The 23,667-nt window shown below is 40.1% G+C and overlaps 5 protein-coding genes across 5 annotated transcripts; 2 read left to right on the top strand and 3 right to left on the bottom strand.

The window, feature by feature from the left end:
* Nucleotides 1-4,657: 4,657 nt before the first annotated feature.
* On the bottom strand, nt 4,658-6,812 carry LOC140778883 (cation/calcium exchanger 1-like). Its single transcript, XM_073123779.1, has one exon. The coding sequence runs from the start codon at nt 6,523-6,525 to the stop codon at nt 4,828-4,830; it is 1,698 nt and encodes a 565-aa protein (XP_072979880.1). The 5' UTR covers nt 6,526-6,812; the 3' UTR covers nt 4,658-4,827.
* A 3,286-nt stretch (nt 6,813-10,098) lies between these two features.
* Nucleotides 10,099-12,749, top strand: LOC140778447 (beta-glucuronosyltransferase GlcAT14A-like). The gene is made up of 4 exons (XM_073123164.1): nt 10,099-10,754; nt 10,843-10,918; nt 11,018-11,133; nt 11,863-12,749. Exons 1-4 carry the CDS (start codon nt 10,271-10,273, stop codon nt 12,375-12,377), a joined length of 1,191 nt encoding a protein of 396 aa, XP_072979265.1. The 5' UTR covers nt 10,099-10,270; the 3' UTR covers nt 12,378-12,749.
* A 410-nt stretch (nt 12,750-13,159) lies between these two features.
* LOC140779436 (DEAD-box ATP-dependent RNA helicase 38) lies at nt 13,160-17,956 on the bottom strand. Its single transcript, XM_073124497.1, has 8 exons — nt 17,655-17,956; nt 16,934-17,227; nt 16,630-16,857; nt 15,779-15,844; nt 15,113-15,514; nt 14,916-15,024; nt 13,681-13,766; nt 13,160-13,601 (listed from the first exon to the last, which is right to left on the bottom strand). The coding sequence occupies exons 1-8, from the start codon at nt 17,901-17,903 to the stop codon at nt 13,539-13,541; spliced, it is 1,497 nt and encodes a 498-aa protein (XP_072980598.1). The 5' UTR covers nt 17,904-17,956; the 3' UTR covers nt 13,160-13,538.
* Nucleotides 17,957-18,179: 223 nt separating this feature from the next.
* On the top strand, nt 18,180-20,075 carry LOC140778262 (uncharacterized). The gene is made up of 4 exons (XM_073122897.1): nt 18,180-18,313; nt 19,135-19,357; nt 19,461-19,504; nt 19,659-20,075. The coding sequence occupies exons 1-4, from the start codon at nt 18,260-18,262 to the stop codon at nt 19,872-19,874; spliced, it is 537 nt and encodes a 178-aa protein (XP_072978998.1). The 5' UTR covers nt 18,180-18,259; the 3' UTR covers nt 19,875-20,075.
* Nucleotides 20,076-21,880: 1,805 nt separating this feature from the next.
* On the bottom strand, nt 21,881-23,525 carry LOC140778735 (phosphoserine aminotransferase 2, chloroplastic-like). Its single transcript, XM_073123583.1, has one exon. It carries the CDS (start codon nt 23,421-23,423, stop codon nt 22,155-22,157), a length of 1,269 nt encoding a protein of 422 aa, XP_072979684.1. The 5' UTR covers nt 23,424-23,525; the 3' UTR covers nt 21,881-22,154.
* Nucleotides 23,526-23,667: the final 142 nt, after the last annotated feature.

The following is a 23,667-nucleotide window of genomic DNA, read 5'->3' as shown; positions in this document are numbered from 1 at the left end:
GCCCCCTTGCTTCTAGCGTACGTTACGTGATTAATTTTCAATTCTCAACATGATTTTAAACCTACTGCCTAATATTATAGTTATAGTTGGTCCTCAATCACAACTTATCATTATCATGCATGACTTTGAACTCTGACCATTTTTCTTCTTTTTTTTCTTTTTTTTTTAAATAAAAAAAAAAAAAGGGGGGGTGGGGGGTGGGGACTGGTGGTGGCCCAAGATAATTTATGAGCAACGGTTGAAAATCGATGGTTGCCAAGTTGCTATCGTTACTATCTCTCGGACATAACAACCCCACCATATCTTTCTCAATCATACGCCCCATCGGCGGTGAGGAGTTTTGGATCTCCTTTATTCTTTAAGAGGGAAGGGTGGGGAGGGGTATAACTGTAATGTACACTGGGCTTTTATTTTGGGCCAAAGCCTTATTCAATTTGAGTTGTTCCACTAACTAACATAAGCTCTGGCTGGGCTTTACCTGAATCCTACAGGCCAACAAGTCATTTTAATTTAGCTAGTGGAAATTCAAATTCACTTTTGAGTTTTGCGTAACAAGTATACATTGATGAGCTAAGTAGGCCCTGATAGATTAGTATAGATACGTAAGCATCACAAGTCCTATTGATTCGGTTTGATGTGCAGACCCAATGGAGATTCGATGAGCTTCTCGCTCTGGTGATGCCAGAGATCAGAGCATATATTGATGAGGAATATATCTTATCTTTTCGTACTTTGATTATGAAGCATTACTGCTAACAAGTATATCCAGACGATTTGCCTCTCTGTTCTCTCTGCATACAGTGTTCTAATCCACGTGCTTACTCTACCGTCTCTAGAAAATTAACTGCGACCTGTCGACAAATCATTCTTTTAACTGATCGTTGCTGTTGGAAATAACGCTTTAGAAAGACGTTTTTGGATGCTTGCTCCTCTCCTTGTACTTGCTTTCCACGAATTCAAACCATTATTAATTAAGATGTTGCTTTATATATTAACACTGCTTCCTCCATGCAACATACATAGATATATAATCGTATAGTTTTTCGGCTCCTTTCAAAATCAATTAAACTCTTTTCACTTCTATCCGAAACTCTCCTTTGGATTACACTTGAAACTAGACTCGGGGTTGGATAAACTGTGAAAAGAAAGATTTGGTAATGAATTCATGGGTAAATCCAGCAAGCACCATGTTTTGGTTCTTTATATCGTGCCAACGGACGAGTCTGAAATCTGTACAAATAACTTTGAAGAAAAAAAAAAGAGAAGTAAGAAATCATGAACAGCACAACAAACAGGTACAAGAATCACAGCTGTTGTGCTCTGCGATATCTTGCATGCAACATCCAGGAACTTTCTGCACACTTGGTCCTTTGGAATATAACAACAGCTTCTCTGGAAGAAGATAGATGCCATCATTTCATTTCCTTCAAACACCTAACAACTCATGTATGTTAATCAGTCAGTGATATTATACATACATATGTATGTATGTATGTATGTATGTATATCAAATAAATTGCTGATAAATTATATATATGTACTTCTTTTTTCTTTTTCTGTCAGTACTCTTTCTGTCGGTACTGCCTCAATGATTGTAGTCCTGAGGAAACAAGTTTGTCTAAAATTTTCAATGAAAAGGAGAGGGATATGAAAAGGAATAAGCTACATACTTGTCTCCCAACTCCCACTTTTTTATGCTATCAGCACCTTTGCTGATAGCAACCACACAGGGGAATGAGAGTTGAAAGGGGAATCAACACAGCTCTCATTTTCCCGAGTCTGTCTATTATGCATATGTGCATGCACCAGGATAAGGATACCGGTAATTTTGCAAACTCCCTCCCTCTCTCAAATTAATTGTTGAATTTAATTTAATTTCATCAATAAAGCTCTCAATTTCCCTAGGTCTATCTATTATCATCATGATCTCTAAGCAGGAAGCAATTAATTAATTAGGTTTAATTATTATCTTCTATTCTTCTTAGCCAAGTTGCCAACCTTCACGAGTCAAACCAACCAGAGCATTGGGAGATTAAAAATATAAAAAAAAAATTAGGAGGAGGAAAAGAAGAGGCCAATTTAAGGCATGACTAGTCACTGACATTTTAAGACAGTTTTGGGGTTTTGAGAGAGAGAGAGAGAGAGAGAGAGAGAGAGAGGGGGATTAGGGGTGGGTCCCGGTCCAACCTGACACCCGGTCCGAGCCGCTCCAAAACATCATCAAGTACTAAGCGTCCTTTTTGCCTGTCGGCCAAATGAAACCGGGTTCACATGAGTCGGACTGGGACCCACCTCCCAAGAGACGCCTACCTCGGAATTCGTGTTGAGTAACGCATGTCGTCGTCCTTAACTTGCGTTCCTCTGTTTCTTCTTCTTCCATATCCATGCATGCGAGAATATTAGATCTCACTATCTGAGGTTGGTTGGATATATGATCATCAGCACTTTTTATTACATTAATTAACAACATTTATATAAATAAATTCATACTAAACATTTCGTGTGTGTGTGTGTGTGTGTGTGTGTGTGTATATATAATAGTAATTATTATTTACCTTTCGGTTAATTACCACCGATGGAGATTTTACTGTGTTGTCTTTAGTTTATCCGGCCATGTGCATCGTCCTCGTTGGTGTTTCGTGTGCTCCAACGACGCCCAGCAATTGCAAAAAAGTGAGGAAAACAGGTTGTACTATGAATTCTTCCTTTTTATGTACTACGATTTCTTTTTCTTTTTTTTCTTCTCATTTTCTGCTCCTTTTTTCCGATTAAAAGGGCAACAAATGGAGTCTTACTTAAAAAAGTTTAAAACCCGTGATACTTTCTTTATACGTATGGTATGGTGGAGTACTTTATTATTATTTTTATTTTTATTTGGGGGTGGGGGTTGTAACTTTCAACATCTTGGATTGGTTAGAAACATGTACATAAATGATTAAATCCTTGTGCTCTTGTTTTTTTGGACAAATGTCCCAGTCAATGTTTGATTATTTAAAGCAAGAGCTCAAAAGATTCATCCTTGTGGATTCTATTTATTAACTTTTATTTTTCTTCGAAAATTCAAGCCCTGTTGGTTTTTATTGTGTTATGTCAGAGAGTAAAGAACATGTATCGGTTTACATATATGGTTATAACATTTATTCCAGGAACTTTGAGGCAGGTAATAATAATTTTTTAATTATTTATTACTATTGTTAGCTTTGTGTCTTTTCTTTTTGGCTGCCTAGGTTATCGTGTTTATATTTATAAATTTAATAGCTTCTTTTTGAGCATGCATCGATCGGCGATCATAAAAGAAGAACACTTCGCAAGTGGCACTGAGTCACTGACAATGCCCAAATACTCGGACTATGTATGGATCCCATTATACATTGGCACTCACCTTCATGCGTGCTTCATACGTAACGACCGTACGTCCCTTACTTTGAACTATATCTATCTCCATCTCCATCTTTTCAAGAATCCAGAGTTGAGAGTCATGTCCAAATCTCCAATACATGGACGTACGCTTTGGGAGTACTTCGAATTTTGCAGTGTGAAACGGGATCATGAAGAATAGAAGGTGATTGATTATGACAATTCAATAGATCATATCTTTCTATACATAAACTCGATTAATTGCGCTAAAATATTCTTCTCAATGCTGCTGCTGCTGCTGCACCTATCTATATTTCTCTTTGTTGGATGCTTTATTAGTTTGCATCACGTATTGTACCGCTTCTCCTGTAAGAAGTAAGTAGTACGCACACTTATATAATGCATTGAAGTGGCTCTTAGGACTAACAATAATATCAACAGTTTTAGTTTAATTAAGTTTCTACTGTGCACCATCAATTAAGAGGTAGCGTTGCTCCTCTATTGAATCGATTCGAAAGTCGAGACGACTTCTGCATGGCAAAAGGTAAAGGACAAGTTTTCTTCTTTCTTTCTTTCTTTATTGTCTTTTCAAATTAATAGATAGATAATGTTAACGATGATTGGCTATTAAAGAATGATGGTACGTTCTGCTAGTTTTTTTTTCTTGGTTCTCTAAAAATCAACTGCCAGAGTACTGCAACCTCATGAGGCTGCATGTGAAGTATGGTTGTCTTTTTACGACTACTTACACCATAAATGATGCACATGTGACACCTTAAGATGAACCAAAATACTGAGATGGACGCTTTAGATGCTGCAGTAGAACCCGAGTTCTGGGAAGTCTCCAAGGAGGAGGATATGTCAAGGACCTCTATATTATATTGTTCAGATATTATTATTATTATTATTATTATTATTATTATTATTATATTTAAACCCTACAACAGTAACTCACAAAGCCTCGGTAACGTCATAAGTACGAGTACATGCAACACACACACACACACACACACACACACACACATACATGCATATCCCTTCAAATTCCTCCTCTACAAAGGCCAGGTAACATATATTAGCTAGCTAGCTAGCTAGAGGCACTTTGGAGTAGCTAATATATTGGTTACCTATCAATTATTGAACAGGCTTGCTCGATGTTGGAGTAATATATATATATATATATATATCCTTTTATCATATACTAGATATGCCTAAGCACCCAACATTATACAGGATTGGTTTTGGAATTGTAAAATATTTTTGTTTCACATTATGGAAACGTAGCATAAAACAAATTAAATCAAACGGCCAGCTAGCATCATGGGATTGATATATTAGGAAGATAAGTTACAAGAAGTTATTTATATATCAAGAGAGAGTTGAATAAAATTTGCATGCTCCCAATGGCAGCTAGCATATTAGACCCTCTGGGATGAGAATTAGAAGAAGATCCGCATGCATGCAAGTTGGTTAAACTTGCATCAGTCCTAAGCTCTGAGACAGCCTCAATGAGAGGAAACATAAGTAGATAGCCAAGAGTCCAATACCCAATACCCTATCCAGTTTCATGTCCTTCCTTGGCAGGATGACCAATGCCCAAAGTAATCCTGCTATCATAAAGCCTAGAATCTCAAACAGCTGGGGACCCACCGGGATTACGAAGGAGGCAGGGTGAACAGCCCATGCAGCTACCAACAGTGATAGCCCAAGCCCAGCCAATGTGTTAAAGATGGGACCAGCGTAGCACCCAGATATGGCAATCTGGGCCCCATCCTGTCCTCCGTTCATGGCCATGGCGACATTTGCGATGAGGTCACCTATGGAGTTCCCCCATGCAAGCACTGTGAGCCCTAGTATCGAAGGGCTTATGCCAAAGATGTAACCCAATGACACCAAGAGTCCTACCAACTCTTCTGCAATGATGTAAGTCCATAACACACTCATGAGGAATCCTCCTGCTAGCCATGGGAATAGCACCTTCTTTGGTGGGTTATCTTTCTTCGTGGTGCGGAATGCGATGATCCCCACAACCAAGCCCACCAATCCTGCGTAGAGGTAGATGGTCATCCCTTCCCTTGTTCCCATCCCATTTCGCTTGGAGTTCCATAAGGTGGCTACAAGAACCGGCGCAAGTGTGGCTGAAGCCACTGCGAAGGGCCTGCACCACCTCTCCTCCGTCACGTCCGGTATCGTTAGCCGCCTCGGCAAATACAGCGGCATGTCGATGAGGTAGAGGAACCAACTGATGTAGAATGATGCTGTTTCCTTGAACATGGTCCATGATGATGGCTCTAGATGATCATCTTCTTGGCTGTTGCTCACGATAGTTACCTCTTTCGCCCCCGACACGGGTTCGTCGAGCTCCTCGTCGTCCAGGATCGGGACGACAAGGTCTTCATACTTGTCGTCGCGGCAGAAATGCGTAGCGGACACGATCGAGACGTAGACAAAGTAGAGGGAAGTGAACGCCATGGCGCCCCATATGTTGATGCGACCGACGAGGAGGATGGCGAGGAGTGACGAAAGCACGACGATAAAGAAGCAGACGTCGCGCACGAAGCATGAGCGGTCGATGCGTGCCGTCCGAGATGCCGAGCTTGAGCTGGAGGCGCAGACATTAATAATGCCGACGACGACGCATGACACGAAGAATGCACCACCCAGAACACTGCTAAGGCCGACCTCTCCTGACCCAGACCTAAACGAAATTATACTTGCAAACACATCTGGCGAGCCGTTTCCTAACGACAGGAGTGTAACCCCAGCTATGGTTGGCGAGAGCCGCAGCTCCCTTGATAGGCTCTCCACAGAAGAGCAAAAATACTGGGATGCTGTGTTACCTAAGAGGTAGAACAAAACTAAGAGCCAAAGGGCTAGAAGCATGTAGCCTAAGATGGGATGTCTTTCACAGACGCAATAGAATATGTAAAGGTAGTTGACGTAGCCTTGAGACACGCATGGTATGTGGGTCTTGAGGTATAGGCACTTGGAGTGGTGGTCTTGGAGTCTTTGTAGACCATGGCAGCCATCTCCTTTAGGAGCCTTAAGGGTTGCAAGGTTGAAGGAAGGCGAGGGAGACCTTATGTGGGTTGTGAAGAAGAAGCATAGCAGCAGGAGGAATGTTGTGTTTATGAAAGCCTTCAACTTGCTGGAGAAGACAAAAGCCATTAATGCTAGCTTTACTCTCTCTCTCTCTCTCTCTCTCTCTCTCTCTCTCTCTCTCTAGCTCTATCTTTCTTTATGACCAAAAGAGAGGAAGTATGCCCCGAGGTGACGACACAGGAAGGAGAAGTGTAGAGATCGATCGAGGTGGTGAAATGACCCAAAGATCGATGTTTGGATGGTGAAAATTAATGGCGGTGCCTTAGGGTAGGTTTGAAAGGATCGAAACCTTCTTCTGGTAGAGTGAGAGGAGAAGAGAAGAACAGCTCGTTAAACCTTTTTGGTGATTGGGATCTTAGGATTCTGTGAGGTTTATAAAGCCTTGTAGAGGTTTGTTTATCTAGCCTGTGAGAGAGAGTGGGCTTCACTCGGGACTAGCGAGCTGTAAGAAATACAAAATGTACCAAGTAAAATAAAAATAAAAATACATATCGTGGTAAATGTGTGTTGGAAACTTGGAATCAAATACGATACCTATTAGAATACTCATATGCCGATCGACTGTGATAGTCGAGGTGATGCTGATCGAACGTATGTACCCAAGTCTCATTTTCAATGTGTCCGTCTTTTAAAACGTTACAGACTTTGTATGGTTTAATTGGGTTGGTTAGAACTAAACCCTAGAGAATCCTAGATACCGATCTAGTTCCATCTCTACGTACGTTCCAAATCATTCTCTCCTACTCTTATTAGCTAGGTAAATTCTGCCAGGAAGGGAAGCTAGACTGCATTAAATTGCTGCAGTCTCTCGTGCAGAGAATCTTCTACTTTTTTGTTATTAAAAAATAATAATAATTTAAAAACATTCTGTGATAAGAGTAGGGACGCAGTGCGTAGATTCCCAAAATGAGAAGGGAGGGAGGGAGGGGGATAAGAAGGGGGCCAGGGGTACCGGAGGCATCCGGAAGCCGGACGGAAACTTCCTTTAGACACATGCATGGATATATAATCTAAGAAAAAGAGGAAAATGTTAGTTGCACTGGTGAAGTGAGATACGGATTCACTGTTTGGGGGCCAGGATGGGCTTTATCACCATTAATATTGGTAATGACATGTTACACGACAAACTGTAGATGACGTTAATGGGCTGCATGACCTTTCATCCATGCTGATTGAAGCATCCATATCTAATTAAACTGATCCGGTCTTTGGTCTCACATTTCGATCCATGCATCCAAAATTGGCTCGACCTCACGACTATATAATAATATATATATAATATTGATACGATTTAATTCATATCGGCTCAACGCGGGATATTGGGTTCATGAAAATGAGCCAATTTATCTAGTTGAGTAAGTAGAATCAATAAAATTTATTTTTGTTACCCCGTTCGAACGTTTGCATCACGTTCGCATCGACAAAGAACGGAATTGGCGCATTTGAATGCACCGCGGCAAAAGTATGGGTTAAGTTAGGGATGTTAATATTGTTTGGGGTGTTTTTATATTAATGATGGAGTCTCTAGGGTGAGCCTCTATATATATGTGGAGAAAACTCTAATTGAGATATTATTATCTAGATTGGAATTGGCTTTAGCCTCATTTTGGTCAGTCTTTTCCAACTTCTAACCTCCCTCTTCCATAACAACTTCTCCCTCTTCACACTAAGAACTAACCCTAGCATCCATCTAGCCATTGAAAGGCTATCAAGTTAGGATCTAAGTTTCACAATCGTTGCGGATTGGATTAGGCCGGTTCGTAACAAATATAATTAGAGCCGGAGCTATAGCTGGAGCCAAAGCCATACCTTTTTTTTTTAAAAAAAAATCATTCATGAGCCTGAAAGCTAAATATAGACCAGACAAAGGGTTAACTCTTTCTAGATACAAAGGCACTTAAATTATATTAAATTTTTAGTTGTCTAGTTTAAGCTTCAAGCTATATGTGTTGTCGAAAAATTGCTCCAAGCTAAATGCCATTAAGACCTGTTTCAAGTCGTTATATTACTGAGCTATTCCTCCAAGCTAAACGTATTATCAAGCTTCAACTAAATCGAGGTAAGTTACCAAACCACGAAATAATTTCTTCACAATATTATTTAGGGTTGGAGTTAAACCCATGGCCTCCTTGGTCATGAATAATATACCTATCAACTCTACTAAAGTTGGTTGGTCGGAGCCATACCCCTCACATTTAATTCTAGATGGGAGCTAGGGTTGATTTAGTATAATGTGATATGTACAACAAAACTACTGTTACAATGTTAAATGTGTCGTGGGCTTGAAAAAAGTTGCCTACCCAAAATTAAAGTAAATGCAGTTTTCTAGTGGTTAGTGGTGATTTTTGGGCCCGAGATGTCAAGACACACCCAAGCTTTGGCCCAAAGCTTGTCATTGAGCCCTCTACTGGGTCAATTCTGACCCATTAACAACATTGAGTACCAGACATTATTTAGGGCAACAGAATTGGGTCCAGCTATTATTCTACTCCGGCAAGAACTTTATTATTATTTATTATTATTGTACATATAGGAAACGATATGTACAGAAGCCTCGATGTAAGGCACATGTCGTTTATATATATATATATATATTTTATATAAGCCCACTATGGCCCATGAAAGTAAACCCATGACATTATAATGATTGGGCAGCAATTTGTCATCGCATCTTTTACTCTGACTAGAGATCATTTCAATTTTAAAAAATAATAATAATAATAATAATAATCAGTGAACTGCCTTTTGTTGAGAAAATTTTAATTTATGACTGGGTATTTATATATATATATATATAATTATTATTATAATAATCCTAGACGAAATGTAAGTATTTTTCTGAATAAGGTCCAAGGCTTCAAGCGTCTTAAAGAAGGGAACGAGGCTTGAGGTTTAGTTAAAGGGGAGTCCAGACATTAGAATTTAGAAATGCTCAAATTTGACATGTGGCTTCGATGTCATCCTTCGGCCGACATTGGAATCGGATCACATAGAGATGAGATGAGATGCGATGGCCTGCAGTTCCGAACGCAAGAACTTGTAATTAGTTGGGAGTACTTGGTATTCCAACTTCTCTGCCAGCCAATAACGGTCCGCCAAGTAACCCATCTTCATGGAATTTCTTGCAGTGAGGGCTCGGATCTGATCCTGCCTACTTTTCCCAGGGGGGAAGGGCATCCTATCCCTATGGCCTATGGCCTATAGCTTATGGCTTATGGCTTATGGCTATGGGTCCTCCTCCCTTCCAAGGAAGGAACTAAATCTGATCTAAATCTAATCCCACACTTTAAAGCTACCACGGGATGGGGATGGGGATGGGGATGGTGTGGGGGGAAGAGCCCAATCGTCATCACTTTTAACTACCACCATCCTGATAACTACCTTTCTCCTACCATCTCCGCCTCTTGCTTGTCTTGGAAAGTTAAATCTTTCTTTGCTTCTACTCACAAAAAGCTAATTAACCATTCACAAGCTTAAGATTCTTCGTGACCTGTGAACACTTATTGACTTTACTCCCTCCCTTCAGAGGTATTAGAAAACTTCAAAGAACTAATCCACATAATTAATAACAACAGTTAAAAAAAGAAACCCCTTTATTTAGAGTTCTACAATTTAGATCTTCTCAACCAACCCAAGACATTAAAAAAGAAAGAAAAACAGTTGTTTTCTTTTTTTTCTTCCAAATGTCTTATCTGTAGTCCACTCTGTTCCTTTTCTTCCCAAAAACTCAGGATTGCATACTTTATCTATCTCTCTCTCTCTCTCTCTCTCTGTGTCGTTCCTAATTCACTTTTGTTTCCATTGATTCTCTATGGGGATCAAAGAAATCATGACCTCCTTCATCTTCGCCACATTCCTACTCTGCCTTCTCTTCATTCCATCTCTCCTACCCATCTCCATACTTCGAACCACCAACCACGCCAAGCAGTACACTTCCAAATCCAAACCATATCCAGTCGCATTCGCCTATCTCATCTCAGCATCTAAAGGCGACGTTGGTCGGCTAAAGCGCACCCTCACGGCGATCTATCACCCCGCCAACTACTATCTCCTCCATCTCGATCAGGAAGCATCGCCGGAAGAACGCCGCCACCTATCCAAATTCATTTCAGATCACCCGACGTTTGCCCAAATGGGCAACGTTTGGATCGTCAAGAAGTCCAATCTTGTGTCATACAGAGGACCCACCATGCTTTCCACCACCCTCCATGCTATAGCCATCCTTCTGAGGAGATGCCGTTGGGATTGGTTCATAAACCTCAGTGCCTCGGACTATCCATTGGTTACCCAAGATGGTATATATGGTTTAAGAAGTATTCAAAATTAGTAGCTTTCTGGCCGATTGTTTATTTGGGGGGTAATTTCATCTCAGCTCTCGTGCAGATCTAATAGCGGCCTTCTCCGAATTGCCAAGAGATCTCAGCTTCGTGGAGCACACAAGCCACTTGGGTTGGAAAATGTAACAACTCCACAGCATTGTTAATTGTGATTTTGGTACTCGAAGTGAAATTTTTTTTTTCCTCTGTTCTACTGATGTTTACGTTTGTTAGTATCTCAGGAAGAAAAGGGCAAGGCCAATCATCATAGACCCTGCGCTCTATAATCTCAACAAATCGGAGTTCATCCGTTCTGGTGCTAAAAGGAGTCTGCCTACTGCTTTCAAACTCTACACAGGCATGAATTCAAACCCACCTCTGTTTTCTTGCATAGGATTGTCTTATTACCAATAAAAGATTAATAATAAAACAATGATATCGAGATTAGATCGTAGCATAGTGCTAAATGCCAAACAAGAATGGACTACAAACTCCAATACGTCAGGAACTTTTGGGGTTTCAGTTGATTGAAAACTCTGTTGTACTGCACCATTGTCAATTGAAATATGGCTTATTAGAGTACGGATGCTAACTAGTCAAGAAGTACATGAGACATGACTAGAGTAAAACATGCATGTGAATACCAATTTTATGCTGCTTAAAACCTCAATAAACAATATTATATATTATAAATGCAATGTGTCATACCGATCCGAGTGCTCATGTGGCCTGTGAACAGAACTAATTAATGAACCTCTCTACTTTTATTAGTTCGAGTTCAGAAAGCACATGCTAAGGCAGCAACACCTTGGAAGCTCACATGTCTTCCTGCTCCTGCCAAGGAACAATCCATTAATAAGGAGATATATTTTAGCATTTAGCATACCCTTTATACCTATGCTAATGTATTACTCCTTCAGTTTATTCATAAATCTTTCTAAATTCAAAACCTCAGATCTGATGCTCCTTCGAGGAAACCAAAGAAATTATTTGCTTTCAGTGTCAGTTCATCATCATCATATATATATATATATATATGTATTTGTCCTTAAAATAACTGAAGCTTAGAAATAACGATTATCCTCAGGCTCAGCTTGGACTGTGCTGTCGAGATCTTTCGCAGAGTACTGCATTCTAGGATGGGACAACTTACCAAGGACCCTCCTTCTCTACTACTCCAACTTCATCTCATCGCCGGAGGGCTACTTCCAGACTGTGATCTGCAACTCAAATTATTACAGAAACACGACTGTTAATCATGATCTTCATTATATCATGTGGGACAATCCACCAAAGCAGCACCCTCTGCCCCTAGGATTGAAGGATTATAGAAAAATGATTTTTAGCAGTGCAGCATTTGCAAGGAAGTTTAAAAAGAATGACCCGGTCCTCGATAAGATCGATAGAGAGCTCCTTCGACGAAGAAATGGGCAGTTCACTTACGGTGGTTGGTGTACTGATGGGAAGGTAAGGACATGCTCAAGTGCTCACAGCAGAGAAAGATTCGGGATTCTGAAGACTGGTGCAGGTTCTAGGAGATTGAAATCTTTGCTAACAAAGCTTCTATCTGATAGAAATTTCAGTAAGAGGCAGTGTAGGTGAAATAATCTATAGAGGTATGTACAGCGAAACTAAAAGCACATGCAATTTTGGGAGGAACTGGGAATTCTTAGCAACAAGTTGGGAGAGAATTTTAGTTTGCTCATCATTGCAGAACAAAATACTCTGCAAGGTACATGAACAGATCAGTACTACAACTAGGACAGACCTGTCATGATATCGAGCAAAAAGCGTCCTGAGTAGCATAATTCTCCGTGGTCCACTCCACTGGAGTACATCCCAAATACTAGCACCTCATTGTTCTTTCTTCTTTACAGTTTTCATAACATATATCATATATCTGGGACACTTGTTAGTCCATTCTACCAATAACTCATGCAACGTCTAACAAAAATACATATTCTTGAGAAGTAATGGTTCACTTCACAATGCTGAACTGCAGAATGTTAATCTTATGTTGCCGATTTTTTTTTTTTTTTTTTGCTCAGGAAAAGAACTAGCATCTTGTCATGAATTATCAGTATAGCACGAAGGAACTATCAACCTGCAGAAGAAAAATGTGTATAATCTTCTGAAGGAAAGATAAAATTTATCTGTATGTTTCAACAGCATGCCTTGACTTCACAAGGAAGTTAATCCCTCTTATGCACTTCACACAAAATAGGAAAAAAAAAAGAGAGACTTTCAAAGAGAAGTGAAACCCTGTGATGCACTTTCAATTCATATTCGTATTTGGGGTCCTCGTACCACATTGTTTAATCACAAAGTCGAAATGGTTCTCCTGGAAATTCGTAACACTTATTTGAGTAAAGATAAAAATAAAATAATTGAAAGCAAAATATCATCTACTTCCACGACTTTTCAAGTAATTAATCTTGAAACAGTTCAAACACCATCAGCTCAAGGCTGAATTCAGTGTCTTAACGACCTTATAATTGGTGGGTAAAAGAACATCAAACACTTTCTGCTTCACAGATGAAGTAAAGGAAATCCAGCTGCAGCTATCAATAACACTGTGGGTACAGAATACAAGGAAAGGACAAAAAAAACTCCTGCTAGACATGACCCTCCGCCACAATAGATAACTTAGCAAAACGATCAAGATATAAGATATATAGGGCTCAAGTTTGTACAGCTCAGTGTCGATTTCTCAGCAGGATGATCAATACATGGTTCACATCACTCAGTGGTACGAAACACATTCTATAGCAAGCCAGCGTCCTTGAGTGCCTTCTCGAAGTCGTCTTCACTTCTCCAGTTAGGTACCTGAAAGATTTATGGTCCATCCAATTGAATCAGTATTATAAGAATACCTACAGAAACATAGTATGAAAAACGATGCTACCTCAGGAATGTAGTGTTGGAAATGACGCTCAATCTTCTCCATGATTGACTTGTCCCAATCAGTACACAACAAATTGAAAACAGCTCCTGTTGCCATCAGAAACGAAATAATCAATGTTCAAACTTGTTATCTAGATGCAATCACCACTCAAAAATTGGAGTACCATGCAATCTGGAAAACTTGGGAAAATGAAGCACAGAACAGTGATTATAAAGAAAAGAAAACTGAATGTCCACCTAAAAAAAACAAAAAGATTCAAGTCGCCAGCAACCAAAGCCATCAGAAATAAAAGATGAAGTTAAGTGATTCATTGCCAACGAATAGTCAATTCAGCAGAACTCTTTCTTTACTACTCTTAAAACTAACAGTTACCCCATGCATGCCCTTAAGGAATCATTAGCCAAACTAAGCCCTTAAAATTCATTGACATACTTTAACGAAGTCAATGAGCTTTACACTCTCCACGCAGTGTAGAACATGGGCTAGTAATGATAATTCTAAGAATTCAACCAACTTGATTCCAACGATATGCAAATTATCGCAGCTTTCCCCATAAAGAACAAGAGTGAAACCTACCACTCACCCAAAGGTCTAGTAGGAGATACTAGTTAAGTCGTCCATCCTCTGATCCTGGGTTATTACAGTAGGTAAAACTTTGTGCTTCTCAACTAAACAGTAGAAGTACACAAAGTGCTTTCAAAAACTTGTATAATCAGATTAAAGCTACAACCTTCATAAAAAGAATAAACTAGCACAGGCAGATTAAATGTATCACACCATATCAGATACTCAAAACCCAATGAGTGATCCGACATCATTCAAAAAATAGGAAATCTGTCTAGTTACTGAGAATATTTTAGAGACAAAAGGGGGAACATTTTGATCAATCTACATTTTCCACCAGGACAACAGAAAGATGAAATATCCTGACTTTATCTACAAACACCTCTCGATTCATATGTTCTTCCTGTCACTAGCTACATATGATTACTGGTTTACCATGAAATCAGATATATAAAGGCAAGCACGAAAAATTCATAAACTAAGCAATATGAGGAGAGTTTCTACTTTGTGCAACCAATATATAGGAACACACTATGAAAACTCTCTACATATTATTGGGTAATCTCAGGATTCCACTTGCTGAAGCTAAGTGAATATGGACAACGAAGAATCAGGCATTCATAGTAGCATTCAGAAGTAGACAAAATCATCAGAACTGAATAGAAGATTACCCTTGCGCCCGAAGCGTCCAGCTCTACCAATTCTATGCAAGTACACCTCATAATCAGGCTCTCGCGTATCATACTTGACAGGCAGGTCATAGTTGATAACCAAGTTAACCTTTGAAAAAAAAAAAACCACGTCAAAACCACTTAATCACTAGCAAACATTGCAAAATATTTTCTCTGATAAACTAGATATGTCGTACCTGCGATTGATCAAAACCTCGAGCAAGGAGATCTGTGGTTATCAGAACCTTCGTGAAACCATCTTTAAATTCCTTTATTATCTTGTCCCTGTCTTCTTGCCTGAGAGCACCTTGAATTGAAGTGCACTCGTAACCCTCTTTAGCCAAGGAATTGTGTAAGACCCTTGTACTATCCCTTGTACGGACAAATATGATAGTCTGTCCAACCTTTTGTCCAAACTCAAAAATCCTGTCCTTTATAACATCTATTTTAGCCCTTTCATTTGGACACTGCACCTTGTACTGCTTTACCTTTTCCAGCGTGAGTTCTTCTTTCTTCACAAATATTTGATTTCCATCCTTTACAACCCTCGAAACAAATGCCTTGACAGTATCATTGAAGGTCGCAGAAAACAGAAGCACCTATATCAATCAGTGAGGGAAATGGTAAACAACAAAGCTCATTCTCCAATAAAAAATAATGGCGTAAGAAATACATCCAAGACGGGAAAGAAGAGTATAAACTTTGGGATATTAAAATTAAAGAACACAAGAAACAAACTTTTAGTTTGTACCAACACAATCTGATCTAAAGAAAACCAAAGTACCTTTCTAGAAAACAACTAAGGGTTCATTATTCCAGGTAAAATAAAGAAAGCAATTATCTTATGATTTCTGGAGACAGACCTGACAGTGCCCACTGCCTCTTTGAATATCCTTCATGATCCTTTCTGAATCATCCTTAAAGCCGTCCTACAACAACAAAAAGAAACATTAGTACAAAAATTACATCTGAAAAAGTAGCAAACAGCATCAGATATAACACAAAAATTAATTTACACAAGGAAAAGGATCTACCTGAGATCTATTTGCATTTTATCTAGACAGGCTTAAACTTCTTAACATCATGATTTTCAAGAAATTTCAAAGTATAGACAGAGTGAAAAGATCAAGCATAGACAGACGAGTTGGGTAACAAAAATAGAAAATCTGTAACTTCTTTAACCACTAACTCGAATGAACTATTTTTAGTAACATCCATAAAAAAACCTCACAACCGAGGTCATTAGCTCATCACTTCATATATTAGACACAAGATTTCTAGTGATAACTTCAGTAGCAACCAGGGGCAACAAAATTCATGTGATAGTTTCAAATGACAGTCACAACAGTGATCTCAACCTCTGTTTTCCACCAGCATTACAGCTTTAAGTTGAAGAAAAAAATTTGATCCAATCAAATTGATGTTAAGAATGCCCTATAAAGTAGACTTTTAGAAGCCAAAGATTTAACTCTTAAATGCAGCCCTTTTTTTCCTGAATCTACAAACTAGATTATATCTTTAAGATGAGTCTATAAGCATGCAAGTACTGCAATAAGCTAACAAATGATGCACAGAGGTTCACATACAGCCAATTAGAACTAGTAGGAAGATGTACATCTAGAAAAGTAGAAACGAATATATATCAGAGTAACAAAGTTCTGTTGTTGCAGAATGAAATTCATGCAACTTAAGAGAAAAATAATACAAAATCTACCTCCGCTAGCATGTGGTCTGCCTCATCAAAAACAAGTATGTTGATATCCTTCATTGCCAACTTCCTAGATGACATCCACTTCTTAATTGTCCCTGGAGTGCCAATAACTACCTGCTCAGTTACTGGAGGGCGTTTTGCAATTGGGACAAAGTTTGTGGAATCTGATGGTATAGCACACATTGAAGTTATGCCAGCGAACTTCCCCATCCTTAGAAGAACAGATTGGTTCTGCATTATTTTGCACAGTCAGAGAATGTCAGAACGCAAGGGAATGGCACAAAGCAAACAAATCAAGCCAGCAAACCTGCAGGGCCAGCTCCCTGGTGGGGCATATGCAAATAGCTTGAGGCACTTGTTTTCTTGGATCAACTCGACTCAGCATTCCAAGCACAAAGCATGTGGTTTTCCCTGAGCCATTGTGAGCTTGGGCGACCAAATCTTTGTAAGGTGGTGTCAGAATCATAGGAAGGGTCACAGCCTGTATCTTGCTGGGCCTACTGAAGCCCATTTCAACATATAAACCCTTCAGAAGCTCCTCTGATAGATTCAAGTCTTCAAACTTGAGAGCAGATGTATATACAGTATCACCAGATGTAACCTGTGCACCGAATTGCAGATCAGGCATACAATCAATGTAACAAATTAAAAATCTCATATGGTGTCATTCTCGTCGCCATGACCTTTGCTTTAGATTTCTCTTCACGGCAATAAGGTCAAAGATCGATATTGAGAAAGGAAACGACAACCTTGCTAATTGAAGGAATCACAATTAACCCTAATTGCGGAAGAACGAGACGGGATCAAGCCAATCCCGATTAAAGACTGGATTTTTCTACTGAGGAAGAATGAATCAAGAGCACCGTACTCATGAAACAATCCGAAATACGCAATCTTTCTAACGTTCCAAACTATTCCGCGCACCGAATTAGGATTCCACCTCCAATAATCCGAACAGAACAACTCGAAATCTAATAACGTCATAAAAACCCTAGCATGAAGGAATAGCATTAGGAAGGGATCCTTACGGCTTTGATATCGGAGTCCTCGGGTTCTTCAAGGGCAGGTCCACCGTCCTCGTCGGATATTTTGAGGGACTCGATCGCCTTCAACTCCGACGTCTCTTCTCCCGACTGCTGGGAAGATGATACAGCCGCCTCCGCGGTTTCCTCCTCATCGGGCACCTCGTCGGCCCAAGATCTCTTCTCCTCCTTCTTCGTCACAGTCGGCGGCGCCGGCGCCGGCGCCGCGTCCGAACTGGTGTTGTTGTCGGCCATCGAGGATGATAGAGAAAGAAGAAATCTACCGGAGAAAATTACAAACTAAGAAGGCGATGTAGGAGCATTTTATAGAGCACGACTGACTTCCAAACCAAGGGAGTAGAGAACCGCCTTAATCCTTAAGAAATGGATCGGCCCAATTTAGCAGCACTTAACCCATATGTGGGCCGTAATAAAAAATTCAGCCCATATAACAGCCCGTCTAGATTTTCGACTCTCCTTTTCTCTATAAAGTGTAAACCTTCTCCTATCTTTACAATACCAAGATAGGAAGTCAACACAGATGTTTTGATCTCCTTCGAGCGGAGCCAAAATCCGAGGAGGAATCTTTTGAGATTAAACCATCTCTTTCAATGGGGGAAGAGGGAGATGAGGGACAGGAGATGCCTCAGCCCTCTCAGCCACAGGTAATATATATGATGGAGCATGGAGCTGCAATTGTTCGGGGTTTCTTTTTTTCTCTTTGCTTCTACTTCTGTTGGTTCGATTGTTTGGGTTTGATATTCGTTTTTCCTGTTGTTTTGGTTAGATTCCCGTACACGGTCGTTTGTTCTCTTGTTTCCCGGTCATTCCCTTCATGCTCGTGTTGTTAATGGCAAATTTTGGGTAGGAAATTGTTTCGCATTCTCTGCAAGGACTTGAGTTAACAATTTTCCACGAAATGCTTTACCTCTTACTTGTCTCTAAGATTTTAGTGGTTTGTCATCAAAATTTGGTTTTGTTGCCAGTTACAGCGATTTGGAGATTACTCAATTGAAACAGTTACGGATTGTAATTAATAGTACCTGTAAAGGTTTATAACTCTGTTGTTCTTAACCATCTCGATTTCCAAATTTGAAAAATGATTGGAGTACTCAAAATTGCATATATTAAATTAGTTGTATCAACTCAGAGAATGGATTATGGGCTTTTGAGCTTAAATTAGATCGAGAACTACATAATCATTACCTGGCCATTGCACATTACCTCTCTTAATTTTGTTTCATGTACATATCATTGATTTTCTCTTGTCCAGAAAAAAAAAAGAGAGTCATAATTGCATTGATATGTATCATGTATGTTAACAAGAAATAATAGAAGACTTGTCTGTAGAATATCTTCCAACGTCTGTTAGGCTGTTAGCACCTTATTCTTATAAGATTTAAGTTATAGATACTTTTGGAGGTTATCCTTCACAATTTTGTTTCATTAGATAATGGTAAGATTGTACTACTTACTTTACAAGCAGTTTTTGGAGGTTTCTTGCAAGACATCCAAGAAGGTTAGACGCTTTGCAGCTGGAACTGAGGCCCGGCATGCACTGTATATGATAAATCGCAAATTGACTGGTGCTCCACCAGCCTTGTACATTGAGGCCATAAAAGAAGGGGAAGAGCCTGTGAGTTTTGGTCCTAATGCAATTCTTGTAAATTATGGCAAAGGCTGGAAATTGCAGACAGTTACTGAAGAAGGTACTACTTGATACCTGTAATTAGTTGCAGACAGGCCTGTCACCTTATTGCATTGGGAAGTTTAACATATGTATGTGTACTTTTCTTGAATTTCTAAAATTAGGAGATGGAGAAGCATACTCTTCAAAGCTGCTCCCTAACACAATGGTATGTAATTCCTGATCTTATTCGATTGCATGAGTGCAACCATGCTTTGGTCTGAGTATCATTCCTTGCTTCCTCCTTTTAAAGTTAACATGGTCTAAGTAAGCAAATACCAGTTCAACTAAATTTCCTTGGTTATTTGTTGTCTGTTTTGTAGAAGCAACCTGAATTCCAATCTGTGCAGAAGGAGCCAACTGCTGGATTTACGCCAATCTTCACTTTGGAGTATCTTGGAAAGCTCCTGTTCGCATTTGTCTTCATCTTTCTTCTTGGAGGAATATTTACCTTCTTTCTGGAATCTCTTCCTTGGTTAATCTCATATTTCAGTTCAGATGTTGACTCGGTGTTGTTAAATAGTGATGTGTCTGGTTAAACTCCCACAAGAGTTGTACAAGCATTCTGTATCTGAATATTTTATACATTTTGCATTTGTTGGACGAAAGTGTTCCAGTAATAATTTGCTCGAGGCTATAAAGGAATGTGAGGTTTTGGTAACCGAAGATGAAAGGATTGATGTATAATATTTGTATTCACAACTATCGAACTTAAGCTTTATGCACTATGTTCCATTTTATCATGTGTCTGCTGTGATTTGAATTCCTCCTTTTCTTTTCTTTATATGCTTGTTGCGATTTGCATTCTGAAATTAACCTGACATAACTGTTCTTTTGTTTATCCTTGAGAGAAGATGGAGAATCGAATCTTGTAACCTTTTAGTATGTACATAAACATTAACAAGGAACTAGGTCGAAACCCAAAATAATAATTTCACCACATTGAGTATATTAGCACCATAAGACAATTGGAACGTGACGCTTACTTGAGATGCACCTTGTGATGGTTGAAGGAAAAACGACAACTCATAGGCAGCACCTTCCTTTGATTAAATTAATGTAGTCAGTAGTTGGCATCAAGCAAAAAAAGAAAAGAAAAGATTCACTATAATTAGATCCTCAAAACATTTTAAAAGCTACAAAAAGGAATTCTTCTTTTTTGAACCCGTGATTATCTCACATCTGATGTAGAAAAACTCTTAACGGTTTGTAGCAGGCGAGTTCTTTGATAAGGCACATCGGCAGCACAAGACAGCATCTCACGTTGTATGCTTTATTGACTGCAAGCCATGACAAGACTAGTCTGGACTCTGGACTCCCTCCTACAAAAAAGAAAAGGCCACAACTCAACTCCAGTAATGGCGGTTGTGATGAATATAGCTGCTTAGCTTTCCATGTGGGGTGGGAGAGGACGCACATTTGCATATTAACTGAGATTCAAATAATGATGCGAGAGCACTATGAAGAAAAAAAATCAGGCCAAATGGAATAATGAAAGTTGCAGCTCTCAAATCAGAAAGTGACTGACTGCAGCTTATGAATCGCATACTCATGCTTCACTATCATAAATCATGCACAAAGATAGTGAGGAAGATACAAGGATTGAAAATTCTGCATTTTAGACATCATGAAGCTTTCACCAAACAAAATTCAGCTCAAGGGAACTCGAAAGAAAAAAAACAGTATGACTACAAAAATCAATCAAAGAAGCAGAAAATTAACAAATTCCTGCTTTACCAGTGTTCAGGATCTATAGCTTGTGTCTAATTTTGTTGATCTTAAACACTTTCCAAGGACATAGGGTGTGCTTCGTTAATTACTTAATCGCAACTTGAACTTGGAATAAGTCAAATGAATAACTTGGGAATGTGTTGCAATCTAAGACAGTAGTTCAATAATGGAGTGGACCAATTCAAGCTAAATTTAGATTCATCGAAATCATAGTTCCAGCAGCTCTGAATATAAATACCAGCTTCGCCGGCCGGGCTTCATGATTACTCGGTCACCAAAACACTCAATCCTGATGAAAGAGGAATTTTATTCAAATCCTATGGGTACACCCCCTAAAAGGACTCACCGGAAAGCTAATCCTCACCTTAGCATAAAGAAATGGTACTGATGGCTTACTAGAAAGTAGAAACATGAACCAAATTACCCCATGCTCTTCAAAGTTATCAGATAATTGATAAGTATAATTGAAACTGAAACTATATGAGAAACTCATACCTGATATTTCTCGGGGAATCATGGCCAGGAACTCCAGATATAGTTAATGTTGGATAGAAGTTGGTGCAGTATCTTCATAGAGAAAATACGGAACAAGCTACCAGTCTCTATATCCATTCAACTTTTATATTCTAAACAAGCAGTGCGACAGTTGATTGAACTAGAGAAAAGAAAGTACATCCAGTTTCCATAATTCCGTGTCTTAAACTAACATGAACTGAAGAACAACAAGTTCCTCATAAAGCAAATGACAGGAGATCCATATTTCTACTATCAATCAAAACTATATTAAAATCAACATACAATTGGCACACCACACTTAGCAAATGAGCAATACTTATTCCATAACTTTTTAAGTAATAGATATTGAAGACAAAAAGGAATCCTCATAAGTCCACCTGAGTAACAATGTCTGGCTATCCAAACTTTGATTCAGGTGACGATAAACTTCTACGGCATCAGCTCAAAAGAGTTAAATAACAGTAGAATACTAATGAGTAATGACAGCTGAAAGGGGGAAGAAGCAATACTGGCCAGGAACTACTGATGAAAAAGAACCTACTCTAATAGAAAGCCGAGACACACCACCCAATTCAAGGATGCCTTGCTTGGAAATCTTTCATGAAAGCAACCAGCTTCTCCACACCCGCAAATGGCATGGCATTATATATCGAAGCACGAACACCACCGACCGATCTATGGCCCTTGAGCTGAAGCATGTTTTCCTTGGCAGCCTCCTCGATAAACTTCTTCTCAAGCTCACTCTTTTGCAGCGTGAAAGGGACATTCATCAGCGACCTCACTGATCTCTCGACTGGGCACACATAGAATCCGCCACTCCCATCGATGGCATCATAGAGAATACCAGCCTTCTTCAGGTTCTTCTTCTCGATCTCTGCCAATCCACCTTGCTCAAGCAGATCCTCAAACACCAGGGCACAGATATAGATCGCGAAGCACGGCGGGGTGTTGTAGAGAGAGGCGCTGTCCGCGTGGATCTTGTAGTCGAGCATCACGGGGGTAATCGGCTGCGCATTCCCGATCAGATCTTTCCGCACGATCACGATTGTGACTCCGGACGGCCCCACATTCTTCTGTGCCCCGGCATAGATCACTCCAAATTTAGAGACATCTACGGGCTTGGAGCAGAAGTTGGAGGACATATCTGCCACCAAGATCGCATCTTTATTCTTGGGAACCGGATAATCCTTGAACTCGACCCCATGGATCGTCTCGTTGCCGCATATGTGGAGGAATCTGGCATCTGGGTTCTGCTCGACGGAATCAAAAGGTGGGATCTTGGTGTACTTTTCGGCTTTTCCCGACCAGATTAGGTTGGCCTTGCAGTACTTCTGGCCCTCCTTGAAGGCCTTGTCGCCCCACGACCCCGTGACGATGTAGTCGGCGGCGTCCTCGGGCTTGCAGAGGTTGAGGGGGACGGCGGCGAACTGGGTGGTGGCGCCACCCTGGAGGAAGAGGACGGCGTAGTCGTCCGAGATGCCGAGGAGTGTGCGAAGATCTGACTCGGCCTTCTTGATGACGCCATCGAACTCCTTTCCGCGGTGGCTCATCTCCATGATGCTCATGCCGGAGCCTCGGTAGTTGTAGAGTTCGGACTGGGCTTTGAGAAGGACGGACTCCGGCAGGGTTGCCGGACCGGCGGCGAAGTTGAAGACGCGGTCGGATGAGATGGATGGGGAGACGGGAGGATGGGAGGTGACGGCGGCGCATGAGATGGAAGCGAGCCTTTTGGGGTGGAGAGAGATGAGTTTGGGGGAGAAGAGAGAGATGCGTTTGGGAGATGGGTGAAGAGGGTGATGGAGGAGAAGCGAGTTGGCGGAGGAGGAGGTGGCGGCTGCCATTTGGTGGTGAGGAGATGAGGGAAGAGGAGAGAAGAGGAGAGTGTAAAAAGGAGGGTTAGGTGGGTTGGGAGAAAGAGGCGTCTGGTGAGGAGAAAAGGGAGAGAGGAAAAGCTTTAATATATAGCGGTGAGTGGGCTTGTGACTTATTTATATCTTGGAATGTAGGATGACGATAGTAGCCTCCTCGAATATTAATCTAATATATAATATTAGACAATAATATAAAGAGCTTTAAGGTATGTTA

This window comes from Typha angustifolia, chromosome 15 (assembly GCF_048772165.1).
Source record: "Typha angustifolia cultivar Huaian chromosome 15, ASM4877216v1, whole genome shotgun sequence".
NCBI lineage: Eukaryota > Viridiplantae > Streptophyta > Magnoliopsida > Poales > Typhaceae > Typha > Typha angustifolia.
Note: the sequence above shows the minus strand (reverse complement) of the source record. Positions and strands in the feature narration are given on the sequence as shown.